Raw genomic sequence first — 24,917 nt, forward strand, 5'->3', positions numbered from 1 at the left:
TTCTTTTTGGGAAGTCATCTTCAATCTCTTCAACAATATCTTATACTGAGCACTCGTAACATGTTTTGGGAGTGTGATCTCCCCTCTGTGGTTATATCCCCCTTCCTGTTGCTGGACCCCCTGTGACTCTCTTACATGATAAACACCCGGGGCTCTGGGAGCAGCGCCGGCCAGTCGACGTTGGAGCTGCGCGCCCAGATCTTTTGCAAAAGATCCAGGGCGATGAGAATATTGGCGAATCCGTTGCGGATGTACTGCCGCGAGAGGAACTGCTGGAAGAAGAGCTTGTGCTCGGGCTCCCTGCTCTCGGATGCAGCGATGAAGCACGACCAGATGAGGGCATGCTCGCCTAGCGAGCCCGGGGGGAAATATCCGAGCGTGCTGATGAAGTTCGTGATTCCTGCCGAGGAACTCTCGTCCTGGGCTCCCTCGGGGGTCAGGACTCGCACTAGGTAGATGTTGAAAGCCTGCTGTCGAAGATCGGCCAGGGTGTCAAAAATAAGGGAATACTGGGGGTACAGCCGGCGGTAGTAGTAGAGGCAGTCGAAGCTCTCGCTGGCCTGGGAGGTGATGGCGTGGAGTCCGTCATCCTGGCTGAGGAGCGGTGCTGCGTAGACTCGCATTCTGTATAACACTGTTAGCTGTTGCAATATGGCTGACCGTCCTTTGTACATCAATCAATGCACTGACTTTCGAATCTGGCGCAGCGAGAACTCGGCCACTTCACCCCCTTCCAGCAGCCCGGCCTCCCCACCGATGGCATCGAGCGCCGACTGCAGCATGCGGAACATGACTGGGAAATCGGAGCAGCCGTTGATCATGACGGCCACCAGGAGCACGACGATGGCGAGAATCACCATCTGTCTCTCGTGCGCGTCGCATCCATTGAGCTCTCGCCTCTGCTGCAGCTTCTGGATGGCCTGGCCATATAGCTTCCCTGGATCTGCCACAAGAATCCTGTCAGGTGCCGCGTTACCTGAAAGGTGGAAGGCTGAGGCGGCGAGAACGGCGCTCATGACTAGGTCGTCGCCCAGGGCGATGGGGAGGACGAGGTGGCGCCACTGGTTATACTCGCCGTCAATGACCACCATCTCCGGGGCTATTCTATCTGAAACTACTCTCCCCTTTAGACCACGGCAATTATCAAGGGAGGGCACACTATATGTACTTACAGTGTTTGAGAAGCAACTGCTTGGAGGGGCTGATCAGGCTGACCTGACGTCTAAGAGAGATCTGGCCGTACCAATTTACTCTTGGCGATGGGGGGGACTCATTAAAGCATCGGATTCTGCCGTGGCAGTCCGGGTCCGAGTCTTCTGAGCGGAGTGTCTGGGTTTCTCCCTCGTCATTCCCCACACGCGAGGCGTAGTCGACAAGCACGTTGAAGACACCTCGGCCTTCGCATTCTGGAGAAGACTCGGGCACGGCGCCACTGTGGGCAAAGTACACGTCGATAGATTCATCTCCTTGACCTAGGTCCACCTCGCGAAGCAGGTCAGAGCTACCATTCGTCGAGGTACTACCTCGAATTCCCTGAGTGCCCTGATCCATCACGCCTACTCCGCCTCCGCAACAAGAGGTCCCCTCCTCGCCCGCCGCGAGGCGAAAGGCGCCAGATCCATGATGACCGAAATAGTCGGCATCCGAGGAACACGAAGTCGACGCCGGTGAATCCTGTGAAGTGGTACTCGCGTACGAATTAGAAGACGTGCTCCTCTTGCGGGGGGTCCTGGGTCCCGGGACAAAACCGTTGCGGAATCTGTACTTGACGCCGAAACCACTGCAGCTGAGGCCCCTCGAGGAGCACTTGTTGCACGAGGGCCCTGTCCTGTCGCAGTCGATGCGGCGCTGCGAGCACTCGTAGCAGCCTGTTGTTGCGGTCGTCGTCGGGTCAGTTGCGGGTTTGCTTGATGGAGGATGATGGATGATGCCTTGCCGCCCAACGGGCCCTGCATGCGTGTACTACTACTACTGCTTATGATCTGGGCTTACCTTTTACTTTGGGGACATAGGGCCGTTTCCTACGGGCCATCTTCAGGGGCGGCCCCCAGGAATTCGAGATGCTTTGTAGGGTCTTTTGGATAAATCAAGAGGCTTCCTTTGCATGCCAAGTAAGGTATGATATGGCGGTTGATGGCCCTGGAATAAACTGGGACGGTGGGATGATGTGTGTGGGTTCAGGATGGTGGATGGCACACGGTACTGGTAGAATGGCCCTTGGAATGCATAATGCAGTAATAAGCTGGTGCTACCCCGCTCTATACGCGCAACCGACAGTCATAGAAACTCGCTGGGCTGCCACTCGCCAGCACACACCGGTCGTTGGCTTCGAGTTTATGGTCTGCTGACCCTCAAGGCCCCAGGCTTGGCTGGGCAGCTGCATGACGCCGTCTTCCAGGTCGCGCTGAGAAGCCTGAGAAGCCTGGGAAGTCTGAGAAGTCTGAGACCATCCACGATTCCACGGTCCCCGGATCTCCGGCTCCTCTACCGCGGCCCCAGCCGCCTCAGCCCTTATCAGCGAAATGCCCACTTCACTGTCACATAGTACACATTGATAGTCCAGGCTGCTTCCATAGATACCCGGCAAGTGTCCCCTCGTATCGTATCTCAGATGGCACCTGAGCGGGGTCCTGCTCCCACCCCGTTCACTGGAGTATGCCAGATGGCCGTGAACAAGTCTCGACTGTAGCATCAATCACACACAAGACGGCCCAGCGCATCCATCTGCAACATAACAATACTTGACTTGGGGCAACGTTGCCAAGGCATATATCCATCTAGCTGGAGCCCCGGGGGGGGGGGGGGGGAGAAAAGCAATTCCAGCGGGCAGTTTTCTTCAATGATTCCATGCCGGTTCCTGCATGCTTAGTTCTGCAAGTTACATGGCGCCCGTGGAGGAGGTGATCTGCCATGTATGCATTTCTGGGTCCCGGGACCTTCTCTGTCATTGCCAACGATGACCGCAGCCAAACACTTTGATGGGATAAAGCGTGGGGGGACCACGTCAACTTGCTTCCACGCTATCGAGTGGCGCACCGTGTTCGTTCCTTTTTGAATCACTCCAAGGGTCCAAGCGGTGTGCTACAAAAGTAGTGGCGACCTAGACGCCCAACATCAATGCGATAAACCAACGGAGTGGCACCTCCGGATGGTTCACATTGATGCCCGAAGCCATTCCCACTTCTTGGTATTTTTTAGCCACTTGATTACAACAGGCCTACCTTGGCAGACTCTGCCAGGCTCCGGACTTGGATGACGAACTGCTGTCCTCCAGGGTGGCCATGTCAGCGTGGTACCGTACCGACTGGCCGATTCTGGGGTTCGTGTCTGGGACCCTTGATACCATATGGGATGTGTTGAGGGGCGCCTCCCACCAATCCAAGGGGGCCTCATGGCCGAATAGGGTTGTGAAACGACAATAACTGCAGCTGATGGAACCGTGTTTAATGCCGAGGGGGGCCAATCATGCCCACAGTTGACAAATTGGTTTTCGCTGGCCCCGATCTAGAACTGAGGCTGGCCCGGAAAGACGCTCGGGCGGCACACGGCAGTCCCTCGCGACCTGTATGTATGAATGGGCCGAGGTCGAGATAGCTTCTATCTCCTGTCGTTTGTTCTCTGCAGCGGCGAAGATGGAAGGCTTGCCATGTCAGCAGGGCTCCGTGTCGGGGGGACGAGGGGGGGACGGGGGGGGACGAAGAAAATTCCTGTGATGCCATGTGACCTTATCATGATGTCTTTGGTTCCTCCCACCACATTTGTGCCTTTGATATCTGTTCTCTCCCGAATTTCTATTCCAGGTTTGGCGCTTAGGCTTTGCGCTTGGTTCTGCTCCTGCTCCCCTATGTTCATACCGGCATCGGTGATGGCTTCCACCGAGGCGGCTCCTCAAGTGCCCCTTTAGATTCATGGCCACGGCGAACACAGGTATATAACTGTTAGAAAGAGCTTAGTTCACCTATAATCTACACCATCTATCAATACTATCTTGTAGAAACTACAGTCAGATTTGGAATCTTCCGTTCTCGTGTGTTCCCACTTACACCATAATGGCAACCTCTATCCTGACAGCGACTCATGCTGCCACTCTCTCCACTACCCTCACTTCTAACTTCGGCCCAACAACGCCTCCCGCAATCGTAGGGCCCAGGATCAAGGGACCTACAAGGCCGACTAAACAGCTTCCCCAGTCTCTCATAGATGAGGCGCGTAGCCATGAACGGGTCCCCTTTAACCCTTCCAAGCACCTCAACATTGTGGCCCCGGGGAAGATCTACAGCATGAAGGAGATTGGACTCGAGGGCCAGGGCATCTCTCCCAATGCTGTCTCAGAGCCCTTCTCCGTCTTCACCCCTGACGCGGTCAGGCAGATGAGGGCCGAGATCTTCAGCCAACCCGTCCTCGACAGCTGCCAATATTCATCCGACTTTGCCAAGAACATGATCCGTGGGTTTGGTCCCAAGTAAGTTTACCCGCACTATTAGTACTGCCTTCATCAACAGTCCTTCCTGGTATTCTAACAGTTCAAGGCTTGCCCCTTTCATCTTTGACGTATGGAACAGCCGGGAGGTGCTCGAGACAATGTCCAAGATTGCCGGTATCGAGCTGCTCCCGGCCATTGACTTTGACGTCGGCCACATCAACATCTCCATCAACGATGTCAACACTGAGGTTGTCCAGGGCGGCAAGGATGAGGATCTCTCCGCGTTTGCATGGCACCGGGATAGCTACCCCTTTGTCTGCGTGACCATGCTCTCCGACTGCACCGACATGGTTGGCGGCGAGACGGCTATACGCACCGGCACGGGTGAGATAATGAAGGTCCGCGGACCGGCCATGGTGAGTCCTAGGATCTTCCACCAAAAGCCCCCCCTCCCCCCCATAAACAATGCTGTCTAACATGCATACAGGGCACAGCCGTCGTCATGCAAGGCCGGTACATTGAGCACCAGGCCCTCAAGGCGCTGGGCGGCCGCGAGCGCATCTCCATGGTGACGTCTTTCCGGCCCAGGAACCCCATGATCCGCGACGAGATTGTCCTGACGGGCGTGCGCGCCATCAGCACGCTCCCTGAGCTGTACAGCCAGTACACGCAGTACCGGCTCGAGGTGCTCGAGGAGCGCATCCGGGCGCAGGAGAAGAGGGTGCGCGAGCGGGAGCGGTCGGGGAGGCCGTTTGACGTGGCTGAGGCGAGGAGGTTTGTGGATGAGCAGAGGGAGTTTTTGGAGGCGACGCTGAGGGAGTTGGTTGAGTAGTTGGGGGTAATCGGGGGGAAATGGGGGTGGCTATGACTGATGACTGATGTGAAAGATGCCTGTTCCCGATTTTTGATTTTACTAGATAGCCAAATGTAATCTTGACATTGATTGTTCTTCTGTTTCGCTGGTTGCTAGTCTTCTCTCGTTGATTTTGTAATTCATTTTCACCTCATCAGATGATAGGCTCCTCCAAAATCCTCAAGTCTTTGACCAGGTTAGGGATCCAGGCATTACGAACAGATGCTCGTCCAGTAAGTGTTGTCGCGTGTTTGCTACATAGAATCCCTGAATGCATGTTTGGTGCATAGTTGATAGTCCAGTCCTATAAGAACCATAAACTTGGATGTTCAAAAGTCGTTTCATAGCTGGAGAAGGATACAGCTATTTCTAATTACCGTTCTTGTCAGTACCCCAACGACCGAGTCACCCTATTGATGACAGGCCTGCCCTCATATCTCCGCTTCAAATTCTCCCTCAAAATCTTCAGGGCTCTCTCGTTGTAGTGCGTCGAATTTCCACTGACATGGGGCGTGATAATGACATTCTTCGCCTTCCACAGCGCATGCCCAGGGGGCAACGGCTCCGGGTCAGTCACGTCCAGCGCTGCCCCCTTGAGCGTCCCGTCATTCAGCGCATCAACTAGGTCATCCGTGTTCACAATGGGACCTCTACCTGCGTTGCTCACAAATGCTTTCCTCTTGCCCAGAATTCGAAATTGCTCCTGCGCAATCATGCCCCGGGTGAGGGATGTGAGAGGCAAGGTGATGACCAGAAGATCGAGGCCGCTGAGGAATTCGTTCAGCTGGTCTTTGCCGTGGAACCATCTAGAGGGAGTTTCGCCGTTGGGATCTCCAAGCCCCGGCTCGGTGAACGATTCATCTTTCCGAGATTCGAGTGTGGCCTTCTCGTGCAGAGTAAATGCGTGTACATCCATCCCAAGGGCTTGTCCAAGCTTTGCACATTGACGGCCGATGCAGCCGTATCCAAGGATACCCCTGGCAGGATATTAGAGATGCTAAGACAGATTCCTGTCAACAAGAGTATCAATGAACTCACATTCGCATGCCGACAGCATCTTCCGTGTCTTCGTCTGACTCGGGCATGACCCAGTTTCCGATCTTCTGATTGTCCCAATGTTCAAAGACTGGTAGGTGTTAATCATATAAGGCGACTTCATATCTCTGTAATAGAATAACTCACTATGGTGCTGGAAGCTGAGGAACGTGGTTATGACCCATTCCGCGATCTGAGGTCTGCATCTGTGTCAGTGGACCAACTCACTCGCTAGGCCAATAGATAATCGTACGGGTGAACCCCGTTGGCGGTGCAAAAGTCAATGTCCGTCTCTTCAAAGAGGGGATTCCCAATGACATGATTGCAGCCGGCACTCAGCAGCTGCACGTACCGGAGCCTGGGGACGAGCTCCTTGGCTGGGACGGCATTCCACGTGAAGTAGACGGTCACGGACCGCCACGTCTCCTCGGAAATTTCAGCCGGGACAACCTTGTCATACATGCTACACTTGTGACCGATAATCTTGATGCCCGGGCTAGCAGCTGAAGCCGTCTCTAGGAACCAGTCGGGGAGGTCCCATGGCATCAGCGCCAGGAGCACCTCAGGCTTTTGGGATGCGTCATCTGTCATATTTGCGTAGAAGATAACACAAAAGGGGCAACGATAGAAAGATGAGTTAGCGTAGTTTTATCTCAAATGATACAAATGATAACATCGCAGATCGACCCCGTGAACAGTCTCTGGTGTTTAAAGCTAAAGGATGGCCGGTCTCGGTGTCGTCGTGCCCCGGTAGGTGCATCGGGCATAATGGTGGCGGCTGACCCCGTGTATGGTGCACGGTTGCCAGGTGCACGGGCAGATAGACACGTAAGAGATACTAGTAGTGAATCACGATGGCCTTGGGTTCCAACCTTGGAATCGGCACCTCATGGTTGCCAACGCTCAACTGCTTATCGTCGTTGCCTAATCCGGCAAGACAGATGAGAGCCACATCGGGACTCTGTATGCTCCACGCCCAGTTTCCCCTTTCTATCATCCTCGACAACAAGAACATATGAGCACAGGGACGAATATGCGAAACGTTCAAGTGGCTAAACCGTCGTACTCCATCCAGAGGATGGGGTCTTAAATCGGTAGCACAAACCATGTCAGGATACGAGGGGAGGACCACGCGGGATGCTAGCTTCTGGGAACATAGTTTACCCCATGTTTCACTTCCGAAAGCCAGATGCCACAATAGAAGTCAAAGTTTAACTAAAAGCCCCAAGGTTGCCACAATAATGCAAGACCACGTGTTGGGCTTTTTTGCGTTGGGTGGGTTGGGTACTATATACATACACCATCTCATCAAGCCTCCCAGCGGGGTCCGTCAATTCGCTGACTGATTTGGTCTTGAGCTATATTGAAACATCCTCGTACCTAAAATGCTGCACTTGGGTCTGAAAAGGAATCCATACATTTGATGTCGGTCTGGTGGCCAAAGCTCTCATGGCCATTCTCTGGCGTCAATTGCTTGTGGTAACCCGCCGCGGCCCATGTAGACGCCTTTTTATCACATCTCGACTCAGTACCCGAAATCTATCTAAAGTCGTTCCCAAGCCTAGGGGATGGCTACAGTATGAGTATTAGCCCGCACCTTCTCATAAGAGGCCTTGTTCGCCAACTCGCTACTAAAATTTACACAAATCTCTTGATCTTATAACATGAGCTTTTCTAGAGATTGATGGCTATTTCGAGGTTGCTGCTACATATCAAGTGTCTAGATGAGAGTTCCCGGGCTCCTTAATTTGTGCTCTTCTTCTTAGACTAACTCTTTGATTTTGATTATAATTCACCTTGGCATGTGGCCATGGCGAACAGTTGTCCTATTAGCAAGCTCGTAACATAGGGACCGCCAACCATGAAATTGCCTGCTTCTTAGGTCACCTTTCCCTAAACCTCCTGGCACTGTTGACAGTATCAAACTTGGCTTGAGGAACATTAGAACTGTGGATGACCGACTCGAACAAGCATCCTAGGTATTCTTCCCTCCGGGATCTAAAATGCAATCAATCATCCTGGGCCCTTTTTTACAGCCCTCGAACCCGGAGCCGAGATATGGGCGGCTCCGGAACTTGAACGGGGTCATGCCCGAAATGTCATCATTGCCATATGCGGAACGTCACTGCGGAGCCGATCCGGGTGCATGGATACACCCACTAACGTCGGATGTAATACAGCCAGAAGGGACGAGGCAATTACGTACCAACACTCGTATTACATGCATCCCCAAACCCCTCTTTCCCCGCCTCTCCGTACGTATAAAGGGCGCTGGCGTCTATGAACTCTACCTCTTAGGCAGCATGAGAACCTTGATGTCCTCTGATACACCCAATATTGCCCTATAACTACCCTTTCTCATCCGACGTACACCATGACTACCAAGGGGAGCTGCCTATGTGGGGAGATTGAGTTCCAGTACACCGGTAGGGTTCCGATTCGATGAGCTCCACGACCGAAGATGGTGTGCTGACCATGGGGTTTGGGGAAAGGCGAGCCTGGAGCTACTGCGCTTTGCCATTGCACCGACTGCCAAAAGGTATGGAAATAGTCTTGCTCCTCAGGTGAATATGTCAATACTTACCCGAATAGTGGACCGGAGGTGCCTTCACCTCCAACGCCGTCGTCCCTCGAACCTCTTTCAGTGTTACAAAGGGTACATACTCCATCTTCATACGCTTCGTGGTCCAATGTTCTAACCATATTACTTGCAGGAACCCCCAAGACCTACGACGCCATCGGCGCGTCGGGCAAGGTGAACAAGCACTTCTTCTGCTCCAACTGCGGGTCCAGCCTCTACACGGAGCTCGAGCTTATGCCCGATGCAACGTGCGTCAAGGCCGGAGCTCTCGACGGTGGAGCTGCCAGCCTCAGCGGCAAGATTGGGGTTGAGTTTTACTGCAAGGATCGCGTCACCTACCTCGGCGGGTGCGACGGGGCCAAGCAGGAGCCCCAGTTTGGCTAAGCGAATGTATGCTGCTTTGTTTCCTTAGTTGGATATTAAAAAAAAAAAAAAAAAAAGTGATGAACGCGGATGATTGGGGGAAAACATCATAGGCGTGAGTCTCGCGGGAAGATTGCCCTCAAGGGCAGAACGTTCTATCTGCGAACCAGAGCTCAGCCCCATTGAGGACGACCGTGGCCAATTCCTGGACGCAAGTGGTGACTCGTGAAATCCTTCTCTTCGACGACGATAAAATTGGGGTCATTACCTCCCAACGACAAGGAATAGCAGATGAGGTTGCCAACGAGGTTTTACTCCTGCTGGAGCCTAGGGGTTTGTTAGTGGGCGGGAGTTGCTACTTGTTGGTCGACAACGTATGGAGATGGCCAACGGGATGTAGAATGGATTTGTGGTGATTTTGTTGCTTAATATCATTGTTCCTTAGGTATCATTTTACCGTGTCATCTGTGTGCGAATCCTTGGAAGAAAGGTTCGGCCATCCAACACAACATTCCAGGATCAGCAGTTACATCGTCATCATAGTACTCTATCCGGTGAGTCAGGGTTTACTTCAGGGTCTCGAAAGTGTAACCAACAAGTTCGCTTTCCCATGGTCGACAAATCCCGGATCGCCCGGGATTTCCATTTGCGGCGTCAAAGCCCGAAGTTTGACGCAGTAAGACGGCGGGGGAGGTCATATTGTATGCAGCCCCGAAGGGAAGGCGCATCACCTCTACAGACAGGTAAGACCACATTTCAGGGACGGGTCCAAAACCGGAATTCCAGGTGCTTTCAAGTGTGGGATTCAAGTAAATAGTTTGGAAAGCGAACGCTTGGAGGGAATGAAGATGGATCACGGCGCGGGACATCAAGTACTAGGTATCATCAGCTTACATGTAACTTGGAACAACCAGCCCTGTGATCGACCGTGTCTCAATGGGAACGTCGCCGGGCGCATTGCAGCGGAGGATCGGAGTGGAGGATTGGTTGTTTCCCAGAGTCACAGCTGACAGGCTGTGTTCAGCAGCATCAAAGGCGATTCAGCTGGGGAGCCTCACGAGACGCACAAGGTGTTGGGGGTAAATGTATTTGGCCTGGCGAGCCAGGCATCAGTCTCCCATTCGTCCCGTTTAGAGCAGGAGGAGGAGAAGATGCGTCGGCAAGGCCGCATAGAGGTAGCACGAGTATTAGATGAGTCAGGCCGCTGATTCCATTTAGTGCATGCTGTTTCAAGGCCGTCCGATTTCCCAGGCCCGCCAAGGGCCCAGGGTGGTATGGCAAGAGCAAACAGCAGACAAGAGACCAAGAGCAGAGGGGCGAGAGCCACGAGAAAGGCACGTCATAAAGAAGAAAAAAGAATTATATCTGTAACACAAGCGTTTCCAGGTGGCAAAGGTGGGTGCGCATGGTCAAGGCAAACGAGATGGTGGAGAGAGATTGCAGACAAGTGCTGATTGATGAAGAGACATGTCGAAACGCACCGCCAAGTCATCGATGGATTCATTGATAGATGGCTACCGATAGCAGAGGTATTTTCTAGGGGTTCTACCCCGCACTGTGGACTTGGCGCCGCAGTCACTGTGAAACAGTGCGCTTTGGGACATTTCAGGGTCGCGGAGATCTCGGCGGCGCCAACGTCGACCCCTGCAGCCATCATTAATGATGGTGAATGGCAATCAGCCCCGTCTTTGATTCACAGAGCGCGCAAATGACGGCCTTTGCAAGCGGCTGCCGGTGGCAATTAGACCGTGCTATTGTCGCCAAGTCGGAGATGGAGAGACATGGACTTTTTCGGGATCCTTCTTGCTTGTCCACGGGTGCCTTTCTTGGTGGTGAAAGGAGCAGGTGCGCGATTCCTCTCAGGTAAGTGCACATCGCCCCAAACATTAGGATTCCTAGGATGCCCAAAATGGCAAATTGACTGGTCTACCCGGGCACTCAAGATATGTCCCTAGAGGTGGCATCGGAAAGCATCGTGCCTCTATAGCGCCAGACAGCCTCCTACTAGCGGAGAAGTACTGAGGCTCGCTGCTATTAATATATCAAAGCAACTGAGGGCTGTTGTTGCTGTCGTTGCGATGGAAGCGCTGAGATATGTGCTCTGGTTCAGGTACGCGGTGGAGTTGCAGCAGTAGTTTTGTCGGGCAGGTACCAAAGCGAACCAGTGAAAAGCCCGCTGTGGGAAGTTGCTGCACAGTCGGACATTGAGGCAAGCTAGAGGGATAAGGTACGGAGTACGGAGTAGATAGGTAGCTACTAGGTAGGCAGGCGCACTCTGGCCAGCAGGTAATGTAGTAGAAGGAGCGTTGCAGACCTCACGGTGACAGATGAAGACCCCCTCGGCCAAGCAGCGCGAATAAACCAGGTTACAGCACGAGAAATGGCAAGCGGCGCGGCACGGCACGGCAAGCCCTGATTGCAAGCAGGCAGGCCATCAAAGCACCACCTACCTGCAGGCAGACTGGAAACTGGAACTTGAAAGCGCAGCGTTGGGTGGTTTTGGGCCTGAAGTTTCCATCCGAACGTGCAAAGTGCAGTGCAGTGGGTTGGCTCTGGCCCGCTTTGGGGTCCGCAACTAGTATCCCCCGATCACTTCCTACTGTTGAGTCTGTTCATGGATTCCTGCCATCCAGGCAACCCAGGCCACCAGGCGCTTGGCCTTCCGGTTGTCACGTTTGCTCTCAGCGATTCGCATACAGTTCATGGCTCAAATTTCCTGCACGGACTCACATACAGCGTTCCGGATTTGAGTAGCTCCCTGCCTAGATGACAAGGTTCGAGACAAGGCGCACGATGTTGGGAGTGTGTGCCACCATTGGTGAATTTTACATTTCGTGCCTGGCGTACCTGCGAGCAAGTACCTTAGTAGTATCAACAACGGTCGGCTGTTTCCCATGAGGCGCTGGCATCACCGACCCATCACCACCTCACCCAGCTGTCAGCCTGTCACCACCCGTTCGCAGTTGCTCGCTGTGGGCTGCTGTTGATGACTGCCGATTGCCCCGTTGTGTGTGGTGCTCCTCTTTTTATTAGTAGGCCGCGCTGCGCAGGTACATAATTGTAGGTTGCACAGGTCGACATTGGCTGCTGCCCCACGCGTCGAGTCGGAACAAGAACCCCCTTTCCCAGTTACCCGTGCCACCAATACTGGAACCCACGACCACCACCACCACCACCGCCGCCGCTAAGGACTGGCAAACCATCCACCCAAATCCACCACCATCGGGGATCCAGGACGGCATTGTACCTCCTACCAGACATCACCTGTTCATTCCAGCACTGTACCATTCTCTTCTACGCTCGATCGGCCTCCCCATCCCCATTCTCTCTCTCTCTATTCGCCGACCCTACCAGGATCCCGCAGAGCGAGTTTGCACCCATTGCCGACGTCCATTCTTACCATTTACGTGCCTGTCTAGCGAGTGCTCTTCTCTGCTCTGCATTGCCACACTTCGAGAGTCTTCCAAAGCAGTCCCGCGGCCTGGGCAGCTTCCGCTTCTCCTCGTCCTCGACTCCTCGCACCGAACGACGCACCGAGCCCTCGCTCTCGCTTCCCTACTCGGTCCGCGCAAGACTTCAAAGTCTCTGCTTTTCTCGGTCCGCGTCTTGCTCTCTGGCGCGCTCCAAGAAACCGAGAACCACTTGGGCTGGTTGGAACTGCCGCTCGCTTGCCTCCCCGCAGCCGTCCGCTGGTCGACGACGATACTTCCTCCCGCCTATCTCGGTGATAAATCCAGCCCGATCAAGTCGGTCGCGACGTGCCCTACGATTGAAATCGAGCGAGACGAGTCGGTTCCCTCGCGTTTGTTTCCGGTGCTGCGTCAACGCCCCGCCCTAGGCGGTCAACCAGTCGATCCAAGCCCTGTCTCTTCATCAGAATAATCGCTGCCAGTCTGGCCGAGCCACGCGTTGACGGTCTGTCGCACCTCGACACAGCTGGCTGGAGCAGGACTCGCTTCATGGACTCCAGCACCTCTACGGCTAACCCCCAGCAGTCTTATTCTTATCCTCCCATTGCGGCCTGGACAAACAGTTCCTCTGCGAACGTTACGACTTCATCCTTGACGACGGCGCCTCCCAAGGTTGCCTCCTCTGCCAAACCTGCCTCTTCCTCGATCAACCGTGCGACCACAACCGCGACGACATCTTCGACGACGTACGCCCACGTTCTGGGCGGCTCGACAGACGTCGCCGCCGCTCCTCCTTCTACCGTCGGCTCAACGCAGTTCTCCTCACACGTCGACCTACTTCCATACGCTTACTGGCTGCCCCATCAGTCGAACGTCTACTACGCCCAGCTCCTCCATTACAATAGACTCGTCTCGCCATCCCGTGGCGGGGGTTTACAGGCGGCACCCCTCCCTCCTGTCGTTTCATCATCCAACGCTCACGCTGGGCCTCGATCACGATCTTCTAGCAAGGTGTCGCTCAAGGACAGCTCTTCCGGAAAGGGGACAGCAGCTGGAGGCCATGGGAGTCGGTCACACCACAACCCGGATAAGAATCGCTCCGTTATGAAGCCCAAGGAGACCCAGTCGAACAAGATGAATCCTAGGCAAGGGCAGACACAGCCTCAGACCACGGAGCAGCCGAAGGGCCAGACAAATCGGTCAGCTGCTGCGGCCACGTCGCCGCCGCAGTCGCAGGGTGTCCAGCAATCGAGCTCAGTACCCTCAACTCCGCACCAGCGCAGTCGGCAATTCTCGTTCGGGTCTCGTGATCCGTCCCCGAACGAAGCTACTACCAATCCGTCCCCTCGCTCCGCGTACTCCGAGAACAATAGCACTATCCCGTCGCTGCGGCCTCTACCGCCCCGCCAAGGTGGTTGCAAGTATGAGACTTCTCAGATCAACTCCAGAAGGAGGATGCCTTACTCGATTGGGAATGAGCGGTTAGAGAAGATTCCTTTGGGTAAGATCAAGGGAAAGTTGACGGAAGAGGAGGAGCGCAAAGTGGCAACGGACATGCGCGAAGTCTACGACAGGTTACTACCGAGCGAGAAGGTAGAGGAGAAGCGCAAGAAGCTGGTGCGCAAGCTAGAAAAGATATTCAACGACGAGTGGCCGGGACATGACATCAGAGCGCACCTCTTCGGCTCGTCTGGAAACCTGCTCTGCTCAGATGATTCAGATGGTTAGTGTCGTCCCTATTGTTCCCTCATCCATACCCTTGTTAACCTTGTCACAGTGGACATTTGCATCACCACGACATGGAAGGAAATGGAGGGCGTCTGCATCATTGCGGATCTCCTCGCACGACGTATGTCATCCAAAGGAGAATCCGTCGATGGCTACTAACAAGAAGTAGGGGGTATGGAAAAGGTGGTGTGTATTTCAGCCGCCAAAGTGCCTATCGTCAAAATATGGGATCCGGAGCTTGGCCTGGCTTGCGATATGAACGTCAACAACACTCTCGCCCTTGAAAATACCCGCATGATCCGAGTATACGTGGAGATCGATCCGCGGGTCAGACAGTTGATGATGATCATCAAGTACTGGACAAGGAGGAGGATCGTCAACGATGCGGGTAGGTGTTGGCACCCGTTTGCTGGCGCATCAGCGTGACCCGGACTTTGTCGCTAACCTGTGCCTTAGCCTTTGGCGGCACTCTGAGCTCGTATACCTGGATATGTCTCATCATCGCCTTCCTGCAGCTTCGTACTCCATCTGTCCTTCCCTCGCTTCATCAACTTCCCTACAAGACCCAGAAACCGAACGGTGCCCACAGCGATTTCGCCGATAATCTTAAGAAGTTGCGGGGATTTGGCGCTAAGAATAAGTCTTCCGAAGCCGCACTCTTGTTCCAATTCTTTCGGTTCTATGCGCACGAGTTTGACTACGATAAATATGTCCTTGTTGTGCGACTCGGAAACATGATTCCCAAGACCGACAAGAATTGGCAGTTCGCAGTTAACAACCAACTCTGCGTCGAGGAGCCTTTTAACCATGGACGGAATCTAGGCAACACAGCCGATGAGTACTCATTCAGAGGGTTGCACATGGAACTACGGCGAGCTTTCGACCTCATTTCGGCCGCAAAATTTGAAGAAGCGTGCGAGGAGTACGTCTTCCCCAAGGAGGAGGAGCGTGTGTGGACCAGACCACCTTCACAACCTCGACCCGTCTTGCTACGGAGCGCTTCACAGACTCACAGCGGCTCGGGACGAGGAGGCCGCGGTGGCCATCGAGGTGGCCGGCATAACAATCACCACCGTGGAGGCGGCGGCGGCCCCGGCTCGAATAGGAGAACGTCCACGACAGTTGCCGGATACGACAACACCACCATGTTTGCACCGACCGTCAATATTCAGCAGGATCTGTCGTGGTATCCGAATGGCCATCTAGGCATCCAGTATCCTCAAGATTTTCTTACGCACCTGGCCCTACACCAACAGGAGAATTTCCGACAAATGCAGCACCTGTACGCACAGGCCCCTGCCTTTGGTCAGCAACAGAGCATGGGTCACCCAATGATGGCATCTGCTTCGACGGGGCAGAGCCAGTCGTCCGACCGCTCAAGGACAAATTCGTTCGATAACCAGCCACCGATGGCCGCGCCGCTGAGACCAGATCTGTTCACACTCTATGGCATGACCCTAGGATCGCCGCTATTTACCCAGGCAGGTACCGGATATGCGGGATATCCCACTTCGCCCGCAACAACGAGTGGGACAGGTCAGGACTATCGTCGACCATTGCAGAGGTCGACAGTGACAACAGACAAAGGTGCCGCGGCTTCCAGCAGCTCGCTTAGATCGCAATCTCAGCCGGCGGCGCGTTCTCCATCTGCAGCGCAACCGACCCTACCAGGGCAATATCTATCACCGAGCCAGTCGGCCACGAAGGTCTCTAGCGTTGGTTCCAGGAACCCTAACGGCATTCCGATCCCGAGCTTTATGCCTGACGACGCCGAGTTTGACGAGACGCCAAAGCCAAGCTCCACGCCTCCGCATTCGGAGGAGACCAAGTACGCAACGTACATTTCGGAGAGCCCCGGCACAAGCAGGGCTGCCCAGCAGCCTCAGATGGCATCTAACGGCATCGCCTTTGGGGACCTAGCTAATCAGCCTTCATCATCGAACCCTGGAAGGAGGCGGTTATCGACCGATCAATTGCCTCAGACAATTCTTGACAGGAGGATGAAGAGGACATCAAGATCTCCGTCACCCATGGGGCATTCACGGGCGTTTTCAACTGGGACTACCTCGGCCTCAACATCAGCAGCCGTCCCCGGCTCTAGTACTCCTAATCGGAATCAGAACGGGCCACTTGTAGTTAACGGCTCTGGTCCAAAGGCGAGAATATCGGCCGCTTCGCGCCTGGCATCGTCCACCGAGGGACCGGCCCCTGGGGAAGCTTTTACCCCAGCTGTTGGTCATCATATGCTTACCCAGCAGGTCCAGCCAACAACCGGCCAACAACCGCAGTCAACAGACCAGGGACCCCCTACAGCGGCAGACCAACCTCCGATCATTGTCAACGGATCAAATTCCAATCCCGCTCAGGGTGCTGAGGATCAGTCCTTCCGGGAACGCATGGCTCTGATGAGCGCCTCTTACATGACACCCAGCTACCTGGCGCAAGAATCCACGTTTGCCGGGAGCGGGGGAATGATTCCGGGGGCGCAGCATCAGAATGCTGTGATTGCCCCGTTGGATCTCGCGATTTCCAACAGGCATGTGCGCAGGCCGGCCGAACCAGAGAGCCAGGTTCTCTCCCCCGTCTATGAGACGCATGCTCCGTCCCCCACGTCTGCACGAAAGCCCGATATGCCTAGCAAAACAAGCAAGGCGAGCCACTCCCAAGATGCCAAACATACGAGCTCCGCCGGGTCTGCCAGACAGAATTCGAAACTTGACGAGCAAGGCCAGCGAAGCCAAGAGGCTACAAAGCCATCCAAGAATGCGAAGGCAGTGGTCCCGACACCCAAGGTTAATGGCTCAAGGGAAGGCGGTCATGTCCGAGGTGCTCGAAGCGAGACCGACCAAGGCTGGCAAAAGGCCGGTAAGGGAAAGAAGAAAGCACCGTCGACGACCCAGCCGGGCAATGCGGAACCACAGCCGAAACATACATCGGAGCGCAAAGGCGGTTAGGGCGACCCGTCGCTCATACAGTTATCAAAATCTGTTCAAGAACAACTTGCGTTCTGGAAACGTACCCATGATTCTTCCAGGGCTACATTGTTGGCTGAGTTGGAAGTGTGTTTTCGATCTTGGATAGAACAGCCTCCGGTAATGGAGCTGGACGCACCCGTGGCAAGTCGACGCCACGAGTGTCGGCTGATAACCCCATTGAAGGCGGCAGACAGACCGCGAGGGCTTGGACATTTGACAGTATCTGGTTCCAGTGTGTGATGAATGACTTTACCAGGGTATTGAATGGCTTGGCAGGTTGATTCGTCCAATGCGCATTCGAAGAGGTCTTAGACGGAGCAATGATTGATTTTCAAGGAGGGAAGCAAAAGAGACGCAGACTAGGGAGAGGCATGGCGTCTATATAGGGCCGGCAGCACTAAGGCGTTTGCATTTGCCAAGAACAGCACATATGGTACAAGGGGAGGCGTCTATTCGTCACGCGGTTACTTTTGATTTTCAGGGTTTCATATGGCCCTCCCCAGACACAGACAGACTATGGAACGGGTGGATGAAGCAGTATAGATGGATGTGACTAGAAACAAAAGCATTGGCAGACATAGCGAATAATAAAGCGAAATGAAATCAGCTTTTTGCCCCGATTAGCTGTCCCCAGCAGATATTGCTGAGACTTTGTGCTCTTAAACTCGCCTGAGCGAGGTGGTGCGTCGACGGGGCGTGTTGGCTGGGACCTCCAATTACCTACCCTAGGATAACAACTTGAAGCCAAGGTATCGGTAGGTTTGAAAGGCCGAAACACAACCAATGAATGTAGGGAGATTGTAGCAAATTCAGCGAGTGCTCCTTTTATTTTGACGCGTTCATGGTGATTTATGTGGCTGAAATAGATCAAAGTATGAGTTAGTAACGTTTAATATGGTTGCCCGGTGCATCCGAAAGACGTTGATGTCAAGGCTTAGATCCTACACTCACGCCTTCAACAAAGAAAACTATAAATGGAATACAAGTCGAGACCGTCTAATTTGCCCAAAGTGAAACAAATCTACCATCTTACTCGATACACATATTTCAGCATCATGCAGGCGGTCCAAATCCTCGACTGGGCGGCGGGCCCCAAACTCACCACCAAGGCCCGCCCAGAAACCCCGACATCTCCTTCCACAGTGCAGATCAAGATCCAGGCAGTCGGTCTGCACCAGCTCGTCAGGACGAGGGCCACGGGCCGACACTGGACGTCGGGCTCACTGCCGCAGGTGCCCGGGGTGGACGGGGTGGGCACAGAGGTGCAGAGCGGTAGGAAGGTCTACTTCCACACCATCGAGGCGCCCACAGGCACGGGTACGTTTGCCGAGTACGTCAACATCCCGCGGCAGAGCACGTGTGAGGTGCCGTCGGAAATGGACGGTGTGCTGGTGGCCGCGCTGATGAACCCCGTCATGAGCAGCTGGATGGCCCTGAGGGCGAGAGCGCCGGACCTGGCCCCTGGGTGGACGTGTCTGATCCTGGGGGCGACGAGCATGAGCGGCCGGCTGGCGGTGCACGTGGCCAAGAAGCTCGGGGCCGGGAGGGTGTTTGGGGCGGCGCGGCGCGAGTCGACGCTGGCCGAGGTGGACGGGCTGGACGGGCGGGTGGTGTTGGACGGGGAGCGGCCGGGGGACACGGAGTTTGGCGAGGCGGCGCGCGCCGAGGTGGTGCTGGACTACCTGTGGGGCCCGTGGCCGAGGGTGGTGCTGGCGCAGCCCGGGGTGAACACGGCGGTGACGTGGCTGAGCATCGGGAACGTGGCCGGGTCGGATGCCGGCGTGCCAGGCCCGGTGCTGCGGTGGAGGGATGTGACGATCCGGGGGTCCGGGCCGCCGAGCTGGGGGAGAAAAAAGATGGACGGGAAGGAGATGGAGGGGATGATGGAGTTGCTGGCCGAGGTGAAGGGCATGGTGGAGGGCGACGTGAGGGCGTTTGACGTGCGCGAGGTGGAGGAGGTCTGGGGTCGCAAGGAGAAGGAGAGGGTGGTGTTTGTGTTTGGGGACGGCACGGATAAGACGGGCTGATGGGTGGGCTGGGAGGACTTTTGCGAATCTAACTACACTGTGGTTTGCGAACATTGCTAGGTAATGGGTTTATGTTACGAGACGTATCCGTACTATTGCTTACCACTTTAACTTACATAGTAGTGCCTATTGGGTTGTATACGACGACAATGTGGATATACCATCCGGATACTATTAGTATATCGGGATCCTTGCTGCACCACCCATGCAGCAGCACCAGTGTTATGCCGCATGGGCCCGCATTCAGCGCTGGCCAGGTGCACAGGGAGTCAAGGATCTGGCGGCCGCCTCAATCGTGAGCAATGAGAAAGCCACGGGGTCTGCTCTCTGCTACGACCACGACCACGTGGCTTTGCGAGTGAAACGGCGACGGTGGTGCTCCATAGCAGACGGGGGGCCGTTACATCGGGTCGCCTCGTGTAGAACATGCAGGACTTGTTTCGAGTTTAAAGCTTCCACAAACGAACGGTATTAGTACTGGGTACTAGTATTGTCTTGTGAGCGCGCCAGGGTGATAGGACAGAGCTCCGCTCCTGTTTCACAGACCAATCATTGATTTGGTTGACGCCAATAACGACCCTAAAGGCCAAGTTTTCAAGCCCTAGTTCGGGCGATGGGGAGGGGTTTGCGAGCTCGTCACAGAAACCATTCGAGTGCATCGAAGGATGCCGTGTCCGGAAGGACGAGTTCTTGATCGCCGGTGCCTCCGCGAATCGGCGATCCCTCGGTTTCGGGTTCTGGCTGGCCTGGGACGGCTGAGACGAAACCAGGCAGTCAGCAGCTGGGCCTTGGGCCTACTCGTACACTTCCCGTGCTGACTCTGGCGGCAATGTTCATGGCCCAGCTCTAATGCTGGCCGGCTTGGTCAGGGCGGCAGAGCCTCAGCGAGTCAGCCGTTTCTAGGCAGCTGTTGAATGCTGGTGCAAAGTGATGAATGAATTCCCGTCTTCGAGTTTGGGCGCGGGTGCAGGGGGGCTTATTTTTTGGGGCTTGGCCCGCCCCCAGATTCGGCGCCACGAGGATTAGGGTTATACTGCAGGTACTGGTGAAACACGCACACAATGCAGGGGCTGCAAGTACCTCTACTAGCGCTCTAACAGCTGACCCCCGCAACCCCTCGCCAACCTCCCGTCCCCCCCAGTGCAGAGTCCGGGTGCTCTCGGCAGAGAGACACTGAATAGTGGAGGGCCTCTCCCCGAACCAGGCTTACAGCACCTTCCTAGCCCCAAAGGCTTAACACCACCACGCCTAGGTGGTCACTCCATCTCCCCATCACATCCATCTCCCCCAAAAGCAGCAACCACTGGGCTTCTCTCCTGTTCTGCACACTCTGCACACTCTGCACACTCTGCACACTCTGCACACTCTGCACACTCTGCACACTCTGCGCACTCTGCCACTCCGACCAGGCACCCGCGCGATACGAAATGACTCCTCCAATGGTGTCGCTCTAGTAACAGTCCCTATTACAGCATCGCTTTCTCCTCCAACCAGCGACTCCTTTGCGTCTGGTGACCTTCTCCAGCCGCCGCCGCCGCCACTTCCGCAGCCTCATCTCACCCCTCCTCCGACGTACGCGAGCCCGTTTGACACCCGACCGACGACGTCAACCCACTCATACAAGCTTCCCGAGCCCTTCGAGCCGATCTGCAAACCCCAACCCGACCGTTTCCTCACTCCAGCCTTTGCAGCCAAAAAGCGACGATCATCCGAGATCCCGGTTTCGACTCCCGACTCCGACTCGACACAACTCGTGGAGCATCACCGACATCGACATTATCACCTTTTCCAAACTCTGCGCCGTGCGCTGCCTCGCAGTGACCGGCTCGAGGCTACAATGCTCCTAGCCATACCTAGCTCTGGCTCCCCTGTGGTCACTGTCGTCTAACCATACCTCGCGCGACTGCTCCGTCCGCCAAGCATCCTGCCCAAGGACCACCTCTACCCAACCAACGACGCGAAACCCATATACGTCCCCTCCACACCACAGCTCATGCTCAAGTCTTCCTCCAGTGTCCGGTCGCGGCCCCTTGAACCCGCATCACCCCGGACCGCGATGCCCGATATGCTCCACCGGCAGCCCAGCGACACGAGCACCGCGGGCAGCCATAGTAAGAAATGGCGGATGATCCCGATGATCCGGAAGAAGCCTAGCATTCTTTCCAAGGATGTGAAGAGCTGGGCTACGGTAGGAACGACCCCCGTCTGTCTGATTCTATCGCTGACAAGATCAATAGCGCTCAAACGACACCGACTCCCACGATTCTCTTGGCCTCAGGGCCGATACGGGCAGTTCCATCATCCACGAGGCCTCCGATAGCAGTCAACGCCAGCTCCGAGAGATTGTCCAGCGCATGCGCACGGGGCCAACGGGGCCCAAGGAGGTAGACGGCGCCTACGACGTGTACAACAAGCACAAGGATCGCGCAAACGCCTTGTGCTATGCCATCCTCCACGAGGAGTTCAAGCCCGCGCGCCATGCGTCCAATGCGACGGAGAACCTGCGCCGCGACTCGTCACTAGAATCGCCCAATCCACTCTACGACCAGAGGAGCTCGTTCAGCGGGCGCAGCCTCACCGAGATTGTCACGGGAAGCGGGGGCCGCAGCACTCACCTGAACGAGGCCGGGCTCAACACCGTGCGGGAGTGGAGAGGGCAACTGGAATCGCTGGCCGAGTGGTTCAAGATCAACCTTGCCGAGACGTACAAGAAATTTGAGCCAGATGCGACGCCGGATATGATGGAGTCGCTGTTCAATAACAAGCGGTTTCGGAGGGAGGCGGTTCATCGAATGCGCAACGCCAGCGTGACAAGGGTCATGTCCGCTGATCCTCAATTCGTACGTCTGACTTGACTCCGTGGCTGCCGTGGGCCCCAGTGACTGACATTGGCAGTTCCCTCGCTACGAGATCCGATTCCGAAACTACGAGAGAGTCAAGCAAGATCTGGTCGAAATCCGCGGCCTTGTACAAGCGGGCGAGTCTGGCATCTCGCCCGATCGCAAGATTAAGGAAATTGTCATCTCTCCGCGTGGCGATTCCATTCTTGAATTCGCCAACATCCACCCGGAGTCGACTGATAGCGAGCCTGTCTTGCAATTCCGGGTCACGTCTCACATGCTTGCCGAGACATCCCCCATTTTTGCACGCATCTTCTCCAGCCACGCCAAAAGCGTCTACCAGCACGATAATGACGACATTCACGACCATCTGCCACTCTCTACGGCGACGCGGTACATATGCAAGGATGGCTCCGAGGCGAAGCTATACCGTATGCCGCATTTTGAAACAAATAACCTGCAGTGCATGGAGATTTTGCTGCATGGCGCACACCTGCACAACGAGAATGTCCCCCGGGAAGTCACCTTCGACCAGTTTGTCGCCATTGCCGAATGTTGCATGAGGTACAAGTGCACGTCGCCGCTGGAACTTGTCGTCGAACACCGTTGGTTGCCCCAGTGGATGCACAAGGGAGCTGACGACATGCCCGATGGGATGCTGGCCATAAGCTACGCCTTTGGCCTTCGGACTCTGTTCACGCGCATGTCCAAGAGCGCCATACTGAACCTGGTGGACGAGAGGGACCTGCAGAGCAAACCGTGGCCGCAAAAGATCAAAGACAAGCTCTGGGCCGTGCGCTGCGCCAAGGTGGCGCAGGTGTACGCGTGCTGTACGAGTGCGATCCAGGAGTACATCCGCCCGCCGACCAGGAACCCGGCGGACGATGTACAGCCCATCAATCCTTCCGATCTGCGTGGGAACCATCTTGGCACCTCACTTCCTCCGCCGGCGGCTTCGGTACTCAGCACGACGCCTCGGTGCCCGAAGGGCAGCCACTGGTGCGATGCAGGGAACCTGGGGTGGATGATGCTTGTATACAACGAGCTGAATCTTCTATCCCATATCCTACGCCCCAGCGTCTTGACGCACCTGCCGGACTCGGCGCAGCAGCCGGCTCGAAGCCTCGCACAGATAGTGGAGGCTCTGAGACGCGTACCCAGTCCCTTGTCACCGATACACCGGGGTGGCGTCTGCGACCCCAGCACCTCTTTTAGGGCGGCAGTAAACGACATATTCAACAGCGTATCGGGGCTGACGCTGCACGACGTCAGCGGCAAGAGCCACGGATGGGCGTTATCGAAGCACCGCGAGACGGAGCCCCAGGAGGTGATTACTTGGGGCCTGGATCGCATGGCGGCCAATGACCGGAACCACCACAGCGTTGCGACGGAATTCCATGAGCATGTTCGGCTCAAAGTGCTGAGTTACATAGATGACCTGGACGACTTGCACACGGCTGCCATGATCAACCGTCGGTGGTACGACACGTACAAGACGCACGAGCTGTACCTCATGCGCAACATTCTCCGTGCCGGACGTGTCCGATCGGAAGCTGGTCTGCAGCAGCCTATTCTACCAAAGAGCATCAGCAATGCCGAAGAGAAGGTCCCGAAGGATATATCGGACGAGATGCGGGCCACGGGACCGGAGGATCGCGGCGATACCCTGACATTGCCTGGGGACGTGGATGATGACTCGGAGTTTGACGACGGGGAGAGCATTAACGGGACGCCGGCGCCTTCCATCACCGAGTCTCTGTGGAGGGAGGCCAGGATGCGCCAGGTAAGGTCACAATCAGCAGATCAGTCGACGAATGCGAGAAGCCCTCCTCAAGCTCCCTACACTGTGCCGCCCCCTCACCCACCTCCACCATGCGACGTTATCACACCGCCGGGGATTACAACAGTCATCACATCCACGCGGCCCGCACCTCGTGCTGGATCCTGCAGCGGCCCCTCCAAGCAGACCCATTCTAAGCCTACCGTCACCTACGCTGAGTACGTGTCGGAGCCGCCCTTGACTGACGAGGAGGCGCGGCGCATCCTCTGGCCTGACGCCGACGACGACGCCGCCAGCTCCTCCACGCCGACACCACCTAGCGAGGGGCTGCGGGAGAAATTCCGCTTCGGGGACAAGTCCTTCACGGACGGGCTCGAGGACAAGAGTCTGGTAGTGACGGAGGATAAGCAGCTGCTCAGCGAGCACGACCGTGCGCTGAGACATCTCAAGAGGAATGGCGGAGGCGGAGGAGGCCCGCGAGCCACCAAGTGATTTATATGTGTTATTATACATGTCACACCTGCAGCGTTTTACATATGGAAATGTGGGATTATATTTGCAGAGGTGGAATTGGGGGATGATGTTTTGTTGTTGGACGAGGACCGTATACCCTTTTTTTTTTTTTTGCCGGAGGAGATGTTGATGCCATTTATGCCGGCGTAGCGAAGCGTTTTGCTCTTTCTTGGAGTCTTTTTGGATCATTATTGCACGGGGCGGTGTGACGATATATACGTAGTACTATATATCACTTGGATACCCTTGTGGGATTTTGGACATGACTTTGGTTATGCCCTGCGGCCCTGATAAGACCCTGATAGAATCATAAAGTAAGTTAGACCCTGAGTGGCGCTAGTGAGATCCCACGTGCCAGTGATTCGGAATTCCAACCATGATCATCTCTG

At 55.4% G+C, this 24,917-nt stretch overlaps 7 protein-coding genes across 7 annotated transcripts; 5 read left to right on the top strand and 2 right to left on the bottom strand.

Moving 5' to 3' along the window:
- Positions 1-131: 131 nt before the first annotated feature.
- ACO1O0_001604 (Zn(II)2Cys6 transcription factor) lies at positions 132-2,032 on the bottom strand (the record flags this gene model as incomplete). The annotated part of the gene is made up of 4 exons (XM_083191087.1): positions 132-624; positions 691-1,099; positions 1,173-1,868; positions 1,993-2,032. 4 exons carry the CDS (start codon positions 2,030-2,032, stop codon positions 132-134), a joined length of 1,638 nt encoding a protein of 545 aa, XP_083052301.1.
- A 2,017-nt stretch (positions 2,033-4,049) lies between these two features.
- Positions 4,050-5,255, top strand: ACO1O0_001605 (uncharacterized protein; the record flags this gene model as incomplete). The annotated part of the gene is made up of 3 exons (XM_083191088.1): positions 4,050-4,462; positions 4,530-4,839; positions 4,911-5,255. The coding sequence occupies 3 exons, from the start codon at positions 4,050-4,052 to the stop codon at positions 5,253-5,255; spliced, it is 1,068 nt and encodes a 355-aa protein (XP_083052302.1).
- Positions 5,256-5,661: 406 nt separating this feature from the next.
- ACO1O0_001606 (D-isomer specific 2-hydroxyacid dehydrogenase family protein) lies at positions 5,662-6,902 on the bottom strand (the record flags this gene model as incomplete). The annotated part of the gene is made up of 4 exons (XM_083191089.1): positions 5,662-6,253; positions 6,315-6,402; positions 6,459-6,511; positions 6,565-6,902. 4 exons carry the CDS (start codon positions 6,900-6,902, stop codon positions 5,662-5,664), a joined length of 1,071 nt encoding a protein of 356 aa, XP_083052303.1.
- A 1,783-nt stretch (positions 6,903-8,685) lies between these two features.
- On the top strand, positions 8,686-9,276 carry ACO1O0_001607 (GFA family protein; the record flags this gene model as incomplete). Its single annotated transcript, XM_083191090.1, has 2 exons — positions 8,686-8,737; positions 9,026-9,276. The coding sequence occupies 2 exons, from the start codon at positions 8,686-8,688 to the stop codon at positions 9,274-9,276; spliced, it is 303 nt and encodes a 100-aa protein (XP_083052304.1).
- Positions 9,277-13,214: 3,938 nt separating this feature from the next.
- On the top strand, positions 13,215-17,347 carry ACO1O0_001608 (uncharacterized protein; the record flags this gene model as incomplete). Its single annotated transcript, XM_083191091.1, has 4 exons — positions 13,215-14,388; positions 14,443-14,514; positions 14,563-14,781; positions 14,850-17,347. The coding sequence occupies 4 exons, from the start codon at positions 13,215-13,217 to the stop codon at positions 17,345-17,347; spliced, it is 3,963 nt and encodes a 1,320-aa protein (XP_083052305.1).
- Positions 17,348-18,423: 1,076 nt separating this feature from the next.
- ACO1O0_001609 (uncharacterized protein) lies at positions 18,424-19,395 on the top strand (the record flags this gene model as incomplete). Its single annotated transcript, XM_083191092.1, has 1 exon — positions 18,424-19,395. One exon carries the CDS (start codon positions 18,424-18,426, stop codon positions 19,393-19,395), a length of 972 nt encoding a protein of 323 aa, XP_083052306.1.
- A 2,056-nt stretch (positions 19,396-21,451) lies between these two features.
- Positions 21,452-24,507, top strand: ACO1O0_001610 (uncharacterized protein; the record flags this gene model as incomplete). The annotated part of the gene is made up of 3 exons (XM_083191093.1): positions 21,452-21,583; positions 21,633-22,235; positions 22,291-24,507. The coding sequence occupies 3 exons, from the start codon at positions 21,452-21,454 to the stop codon at positions 24,505-24,507; spliced, it is 2,952 nt and encodes a 983-aa protein (XP_083052307.1).
- Positions 24,508-24,917: the final 410 nt, after the last annotated feature.

This window comes from Amphichorda felina (genome assembly GCF_050947745.1).
Source record: "Amphichorda felina strain 45539 chromosome Unknown scaffold_2, whole genome shotgun sequence".
Lineage (NCBI taxonomy): Eukaryota > Fungi > Ascomycota > Sordariomycetes > Hypocreales > Bionectriaceae > Amphichorda > Amphichorda felina.